Source organism: Stegastes partitus, unplaced genomic scaffold (genome assembly GCF_000690725.1).
Source record: "Stegastes partitus isolate 25-593 unplaced genomic scaffold, Stegastes_partitus-1.0.2 Scaffold508, whole genome shotgun sequence".
NCBI lineage: Eukaryota > Metazoa > Chordata > Actinopteri > Pomacentridae > Stegastes > Stegastes partitus.
The window spans coordinates 341,164-349,945 of NW_007578239.1; the positions used below are offsets into that span (position 1 = coordinate 341,164).

General features: G+C 43.0%; 1 protein-coding gene across 1 annotated transcript; it reads right to left on the minus strand.

The window, feature by feature from the left end:
• Window positions 1-760: 760 nt before the first annotated feature.
• On the minus strand, window positions 761-8,242 carry ube2m (ubiquitin conjugating enzyme E2 M). The gene is made up of 6 exons (XM_008287586.1): window positions 7,954-8,242; window positions 5,447-5,541; window positions 4,354-4,392; window positions 2,809-2,912; window positions 2,667-2,730; window positions 761-2,352 (listed from the first exon to the last, which is right to left on the minus strand). The coding sequence occupies exons 1-6, from the start codon at window positions 8,066-8,068 to the stop codon at window positions 2,212-2,214; spliced, it is 558 nt and encodes a 185-aa protein (XP_008285808.1). The 5' UTR covers window positions 8,069-8,242; the 3' UTR covers window positions 761-2,211.
• Between the last annotated feature and the right edge of the window lie 540 nt (window positions 8,243-8,782).

Consider the following 8,782-nt stretch of genomic DNA (forward strand, 5'->3'; position numbering starts at 1 on the left):
GTGTCTTTGACAGTGTTTCTGTCGTTCCCGTCTTTACCTGTAGAGGTCAGTGTTTCTGTAGTTTGTGTCTTTGCCTGTAAAGAACAGTATTTCTGTAGTTCCCGTCTTTACTAGGGCTGGTCCGAATAGCAATTTCTGATCTCCGGACATTCGGTCCCAATTAATGACGAATATCCCGAATATTTGGGGGTGCAGCGCGGTGTTGGCGAGTGAGCATTTTTTCTGACGGGGGGTGTGGGGGGGACATATGGTGAGCTCAGGCTCTGACGGGCTAGAGTGGGCGTGACGCACAGGCCGCATATGGCTACTAAGACCAGTTTCTGTGTTTGGGTATTCTAGTTTGGCTAGTTGGCTATTCGGGTCCAGCCCTGGTCTTTACCTGTAAAGGACAGTGCTTCTGTAGTTCCCGTCTTTGCCTGTAGAGGACAGTATTTCTTTAGTTTGTGTCTTTACCTGTAGAGGACAGTGTTTGTCCACATCATATTTACGGGAAGATATGAATCCAATATTATCTGCTTTAATAAATCTGGGATTTCTGTTTCTGTGAAGCACTTCACAACATTGTTAGAAAAGTGTTATATCAATAATTCCTGAATTTCCCTCTGGGATTAATAAAGTCAGTCTAAGTCTAATTAAGTTTATTATTAAGTGTTCAGTTTGAAGTGAACCTCATAGTTTCTCATTTCCACTATGATCTGTAATGAAGCTGTTGGTCTGAACTCTAGCTTCTGTGTATTGTGTTAAACTGACGTCACAAAAGTTATAATCATTCAAGTTCATATTTTATTTAACATAAATCATATTGCAGTCAATGTGAACAGCTGGGGTTTCAATATACACAATAGAATCGTAACATTTTAAGCCCCTCCCCCTCTGACCCCACCCACAACAACCCCCCCAAATGAAAATCAAATGCTGCCCTCCCCAGTAGCCCCACCCACATCCCCTTTAAACAAACACACAACCCCCCCTCCCCCCCACCCCCACAACAGCCCTGCACACCTGACACAATGCTCCGCCCACCATCGCTGTGTGTGATTTGTGTTTGTGTGTGTGTGTGTTACCTAGCAGCAAACTCCAAACTGGCATGTTTCCACTCCTTAGTCGCCACCTAAACAAATCCACCCTGAGCTCTGGCTTTGAAGAATAAAAGATGCCTTTTGGGTCTCATAAGCCCCTCCCACAGCATTAAGCCCCTCCCTCCACACAGACACTGTGACATCACCACCTGTAAAGTCACTGCAGGCTGAGAATTGCTGATGTCATACTGTGAGAAACTTTTAAGGCATGTCTGCTCTTTTAAGCCCCTCCCTCTCCAGGAATCCCCTCCCACCCTGACTCAGAAGCCCCGCCCTGCAGAAACATTTATGGAGCTTCTGCCACTAACGAGCTCCTCTGCCTCTGACCAGCCCCTCATAAGCTCCTCCCCCAGTGCTGACATCATCACAGACCTGTCGATCTCCCGCTATTAGAGAATTTTTTAAGGCGCATCTGCTTCCTTGGTAGTTTACAAGCTCTTCCCTCCCTAGAGCGACTATCAGGTTTTCCAGGCAACAGTCAGAGGTGGCGTGCAGAGTTTGGAGTTTGCTGCTGCTGACTGATGTGTCACGGATGGATGAGGGAGGGGGCGTGTCCTTCTGACCGTGTCGTCGCCACGCAGAATTAAAAATAATAATAAAAAAAATAATAATCACGTGGGCATCATCATCATCATCATCATCACCACCGTCAGCGCTGTGGCGTTCACCGAATCAACCGAGCAACATTCACTGACCACCCACACCGGTCTCCCCCTCCTCCCCTCCCTCCCCCTGTCCATCATCATCATCATCGTGATCGTCATCCTCGGCAGCGGTTTGCTGTCGGCCATCTTTGAGTCCAGTCAGGTGTGTGTTGTCGGCGTCCCCCTGTGGTGTGTAAACGGCTGAATGCTGCGTCTTGGAAGTAAAACAGAGAAACATGGGAGGAGGAAGGGGGAGGAGGGGGAGGCAGAGGGGGGAGGATGGGGAGGAGGGGAGGGTGGGGGTTCTTCTTCTTTTGTTTTAAAACAGAAAAGCGTCTTCTGGCGTGCTGCTTCCTGTCGCTGCAGCTCCTGCTTCGGCCGACGAGCAGGACTGAGGAGGAAAAGGGGGAGGAGACGGGGGAGGAGGAGGAGGACAAGGTGAGGAGTGGAGGAAGGGGGAGGAGTTTGGAGAATTATGGGACGCCGAGTTATTTAAGACATCTCTCGAAGTAGGTGGCGCCGACGTAGCCGCCGCGCAGAGAGCGATGGACATTCTGCTCGAAGAGCCGCCGGTTCGTCTGGAGGACTTCTGCTGCCTCCTTGTTCAACGGATCCTCAGGGTTTGGCTCCTGCAGGGGAGGACGGGGGAGGAAACAGTCAGTTAATTACATCAATTAAGCACCAAAATGGCTGTTCCACTCTTCAAATCTCAAATGAGAGGAAGAAGAAATAAGAGAAGAAGTAGACAAAGAAGAATGAATTGGAGGAGGAGGAGTAGAAGAGGAGGAGGGGGAGGGAGGAGAAGAAAAGGTCGAAGAAAGATGAGATGGAAGTAAAGAGGAGCAAATTAACGAAGAAGAGGGAGAAGAGAAAGAAGAAGAAGATGAAAAAGCAGCAGCAGCAAATGAACCGAGTGTGTTTTGTGACGAACACTGGGACTCACTAGAAATAGATACTGTAGACCGTAGATGATGGAGTTTATTGTCAGAACAGGCTTCCAGTCCTCTCTGATGGAGGACAAGAAGAAGAGTCAGTGACATCAAATCACATCTGGACATCTTCATCACAACACCTGAGCTGCTCACCTTAAGATATTTAGGCAGACGTTTCCCTCCAGGTCGATGTTGGGGTGATACACCATCGTCTCACACTTTACCTTGGGGGGGTCGTGGGGGTAGCCCTGTCCTACCTGCAACACACACACCTCATGTTGAACCACCTCCTCCACTGAGGTTACTCTCTTCATGGATGGAAGTTACAGGAAGAAGCTGTTTCATTTATCACCACAGAAAATAAACTCCCCCCCCCCAGAAATGATGGAAAAGGTCCATTAAAAAGTGTGAAATTTGGAGCCACCTCTGTGTAATTCAAGGCCTTGTAATGCTGAAAATATTCACGGTATGAAGGAAAAACTTTGCTACATGAAATACACTGAAGTCACTGTAGATAAAGAATGAGCTGATTCTGGTGGTTTCTGGCTCTGGATGGGACGTCTGAACCCGAACTGTGTGATGCTGATTCACTTGAACTCTGCCTATCTTGGTCACTTCACACAAAGACCACTGAAGAAGGCCAGACAGCGTGTCTTCTACCTCAGACGCCTGAGAGACTTCAACCTAATGCTCACAGTGTTCAGGAACTTTTACACCTGCACCACTGACAGCATCCTGTGTGGGAGCATCACCACCTGGATGGGCAGCTGCACCAAGCAGGACTTCTTGGTCCTGAGGAGGGTGGTCCGTTCAGCTGAGCGGACTATCAGATCCACCCATCTACACCCAAAGATGCAGGTCAAGGACTGTGCAGAGCCTAGCCATTCTGGAAACTCTCTTTTCTCCCTGCCGCCATCAGGCCGACGCTATTGCTGCCTAAGGACGGCCACTGAGAGAATGAGGAAGAGCTTCTTCCCTCAGGCCGTCCGTTTGCTCAACTCTGAGCTTTAAAACCAGACTGTGCAATATACACGGGCACCTTTTACATATGCACCTTATGTACCATAACAGTGTTCCCTGTAGCTTTATTTATTTGATTATTTATGTGTATGTATATATAGTATATACACTTCTTTAACACTTGTTTTTATTCTATTTTTTCTTTTTCTTTTATTGAAACTGGAGGCTGGTACAAAATACACTGCACATTGTACTGTGTACAAATGTGTATGTTACAGATAAAGCTTATCTTGAATCTCTCTGTAGGTCTTCATAAATAACATTAGCCAACCTCTCATTAAAAGGTGTTTCTGTGACTGACAGCAGCTGAGATTCAGTTAACTAACTACCAACATGCTGCTAGTTGTGTTCAATCCTGATAAGTGACGACAAACCTGCCCTGGCATGAACATAAGTTTGTTCATCCTCTCTGGTGTTATTTCTCTCTACACTGATTATTATGGATGTGAATTTACTCTTCAGAGTCCACGTTTCTTCCCGTTGAACTGAACCTGCTCTGCTGCTCTTTAAACCTGAATGAAACCTTGATGCTGTCAGATGGAATCAGACAGTTTTCTACCCACAGCACAAACAGTCATTACTCTGTTCAGCAGGACTGTGCTGCTGCTGATGTGTTCTGGCCTCAAACACTGAGATGAAGCTGAAGGCGATCACAGACAGGTGACAGGTGTTTCTTACCTTAAAGCTGAAGACAAACTTTCCTCCTTTGTAAAAACCCTGTGAGGCAAACACAGAGACACATTTTATTCAGTCTGTCCTTCATCAGGTCTCTCCGGTCCTGGTTTTAATGCAGATAAACCAGCATTGATCTCTGTCTTAAAAATGAGTAAAGGCCACAAATTCCAACTTTACACTAAATCTGTGACTGAACAATTATTTTCATCAAGCTGCGGAACATTTTCTGGATGAATCAATCATTATCTAAAATGTCAGAAAATGTTGCAAAACGAGGATCAGTGTTTCTTCAGATGTTTTGTTTTGTCCAAAGATGTTCAGTTTTCTGTCATAGACGAGAAAAGACACCAGAAAATAATCACATTGAACGATGTGTAATCACAGAATTTACTCGTATCGCATCACATTTATTTATTTGTTATCACTTTGTGGTCATTTTGTTTCACTATTTGATCATTTTGCATCACTTCCTGGTTGTTATTTGTCACTTTTTGGTCGTTTTGTGTCACTTTTCATTTGTTTTGTTTCACTTTCAGGTAATTTTATGTCAATTTTGAAGCATTTTGCATCATTTTACATCTTTGTTTATTGTGTCTTGCTGCAGTTACGCCACAAATTGTGGCTGTTTTGAAGTTTTTAAAGAAAAGTTTTCTGTTTTTGTAGTTGTTCTTCCATCTATAAAGTTACTGAATCTCTTTTCTGGGTGAACTGGTTTGTGTTTGGTCTGTAAAATGGTGAAAAACGGGGATCAGTGTTTCCTCAGATGTCTTGTTTTGTCCAAAGATATTCAGTTTCCTGTCATTGAAGAAGAACTAAACCAGGAAATATTCACATTTACATCACGAATCAATGAATTTAGACTGTTTATTAGAAATGTCCTCAAATTGATTATCAAAATAGTTTGACTAATTTATTATTTAATAACTGATTGATTGATGGTTGCTGCTCTACTTCATTAACTTAAAAACATCATGGGGCATTGATGATCCGGTTTCTCCTTTAAGATGCTCAGTGATGCTTCTTTTTCCATCCAAAACTTGCTCTAAATAAAAAAGTTTTTACTGTTTCTGACTTGATGAGCAGCATCAGCACCAACCTCGTCTGGTGAGATGATGAGTCTGAAGTTGAGGAGGTCGTCGTCATCAGGGAAGTTGATCTCACACGTCTTTGGCAAGTTCAACTCATTGATGTCTGCAACACAAACAGACATAATCAGCTTACATTCATCCACGGCAACCAGACTGGTCTGAAACACTTTCTGCTGCAACGAAGAAAAATGAGGCTATGGGCTGTAATCTGGTTTATTATGAGCTTGTTTTGTGTCTCTCAGCGGTCATGTTGCATCTACTGGTGGTCACATGTTTTGTGATTTATTTCTCTTTTTTGTTGCTTTATGTCTACCTGTGCTTGTTTTGCTTCTCTTTTGGGAATTTGTCGTATTTTAATCCCCTTTTATAATTTCAAAAAGTTAATTATCTATCGTATGTGGAGCCTCCGTTCTTTCCCAATGTTGGTAACACCTGTGGACACTTGGAAACATGTTGGACACGATGATTCAAGGTTTTTTCCCCCATTTTTTGTCAAATAAATAATCAAAGATTTCTATGTCATTCTGTGTCATACTGACATCAGACATTTTGAAGTTATCTTTCCTTCTTCATGGTTGTTCTGTTTTCATAGAGGACTTTATATTGAAGTGAAAAATTAGACAGAAGCTAAAAACAGCCAGAAACTGCTGCTGGGAGTTCAGACCTGATTCATATTAAAATGTGAGGGAAGCTGCTGAAACACAAAAATCCCAAAGTAAGAGTGTTGGAACACAGAAATGTGAATAAAAACTATAATATTTCACTCATGATCAGAAAATGTTTTCTGCTGAATTTGGTCCACAAAGTTGCTGAAACATTTCTTCTTCTTGTGTACTTGTGGCTGATTAGAAGCTCCTCAGCAGGCAGAACCGCTGGCTGAGTGCAGCCTGTAAACACATTTTTTTTATCAGATCACTACATGTGGACCCATCAGAACCAGTTCAGTTAGTGTGAACTGATTTCTAAAAATATTGAACACAGGATCCAAAAATCGCTGCTCCTATTGTTCCAAACTGAATTAGATTGTTTTTTTTATCAAAGTCACTCAAACTGATCGCAGTAGTTGGCATTTAATATAATAGTTGACAAGTAACAGATTCATCAATAAGTCATTGCAGCTATCACCCAAGTTGTAGCAACAGGTGCTGTTCTGGGCTGGTTTAAGATTGGTTTTACTGTAGTAATAAACTGGGTTTTAGACTGGTTTTGGACTTGTTTCAGGCAGTTTTTTTTTAGTTTTTAACATAGTTTTGGAGTTGTTTTTTTTTGACAGTTTCAGGCTCCCTGTAGACTCGTGTTGGACTGACTTTGGCCTATAATAAAGTGGTTTAATACTAATGGTAGGGCTGCTTATAGACTTGTTCTGGACTGACTTTACACTATTTAGATACAATTTTTGGACTGGTTTTAGACTGACTGATTTTTTGGATTGTTGCTACACTAGTTTTAAAACAGTTTAGTTCTGACCTTAGACTGTTTTTATACTTCTGTCAGACTGGTTTGAGGCTGGTGTCAGAAATGTTTTGGACTGACTGATTTTAAACTGTTTTTACACCAGTTTCAGACTGGTTCTGGGCTGCTTTTATACTGGTTTTAAACTGGTTTTAGATTTGTTTCATACTGGTTTGGGACTGTTTATATACTAGTCTTACATAAGTTTTTAGACTGGTTGTAGACTGGTGTTAAAGAGATTTCAGATTGGTTATAGACTTGATAGACTGGTTTAGGATTGGTTTAAGAGTAATCATAGAATGGTTTATGGCTGGTTATAGATTGGTTAGGAACTGACTTTACACTGTTTTTATACTACTTTTAGGCTGGTTTGAGGACAGCTCCACAGATTCACCCTCCTCCTGTCACACCTGTCTGTTCCCAGGTGTGCTCTGGTCAGCTGATTCACCTGGTCAGTGCCTGCAGCTTTGTGTCCTCAGGTTATGAATAGTGAATCTCCTAAATCTCGCTGAGTTTCTGAGGAAGAGATCACTCCTGTCATCATGATGAATAACACAACTGTTCTGTGACACCTGAGCTAGCTGGTTAGCTGTCAGCAGGTGTGCTCCTGGCCTCAGTCACACCTTGTCAGGTGAAAAGAAGAAGTTTGTCTGCCTTTAGAAAATCAGACACAGAGCTGACACAGCAAGTTAGCTGGTTAAAGCTACCTGCTGTTTGCTAACTAGCATTTAAAACCCTGTTTAGGGGCTGTTAGTGCAGCTGGTTAGCAGTTAGCAGAGCACAACAGTTCCGCACTTGGTGTTGTTTGGTGTAGCTGTGTGCTAACATGTTAGCCTCAAACGGTCAGCTCCTGTCTGCGTTTTGTTTTCAAATACAGCAGCAGCTAGCCGCGTTAGCTATGGTTAGCAGCGTGCTAACTGTTAGCCTCAGAGTTCTAACAACAGCCGCTTTAACGGTTCATGTACCCGGTCAGTGGGGGGTCGTGTTCATCTCTGGTTTACTGGTAACTAGTCAGCCTGCCAGGCAACACAGCTAACCGGGCTGCCGGTGGTAACTAGCCTACCTTTCTGTATCCGGAGCTGGGCCGCGCTGGCTTTCTTCCCCCCGGCTCCGGTTCTGTTTCCTCCAGCAGATTCCTCGTCTTTCTTCTGCTGCTTCAGGGAAAAGAGCTTAATCATCTTCAGAGCTTTGATCACCTGCTGCCTGAACTCTGCGTCTCTGCGGGGAGCGGGCCGTCCGTGTGCCGGGCAATGTTGGCAGGTCAGAGCGGTCTATCAGCACCGGAGTGTGGATGGAGCCGGTGCGTCTCTACCGAGTACACTGAGCACTGAGGCTAACGGAGCTAGCTTAGCTGTTAGCATCAGGAGAGGCCGGGCAGGGGGAGGGGGGAGGGAGAGGGGGAGAGGGGGGTTCTGTCATTTATGTCAGAATATTATAAATACTGTCAGAAAAATAAACTGCGTCTGGATCGATTTTATACTTATTTAAATGGGGTTTAAACTGATTTTGAGCTAGATTAAGATTAGTTTTGGACTGGTTGGAGATTGGCTTAATGCTGTTGACTTGGTTTCTGACTGCTAACTTGACAGCTAATTTTGGAGCTAATTTTGGACTATTTTTAGAGTTGATTTAGACCTATTTTTGGATTTTTGGGGTTTTGGTTATTATGGTTCAGACCCTACAATATAATTTATGATAGAAATTTACATGACTAATTTAAAATAAAGGTTAAGACCCCACAGCAATGTATAAAACCAAATTTACCAAAAAAAAAAAAAAAAAAAAAAAAAAAAAAATCAATATTAAGGTTAAGATGATAAAATAGAATTTATTATGCAAATCTAGCTGACTAACTAAATATGAAGGTTAGGACAGTGCAATATGATATAAAT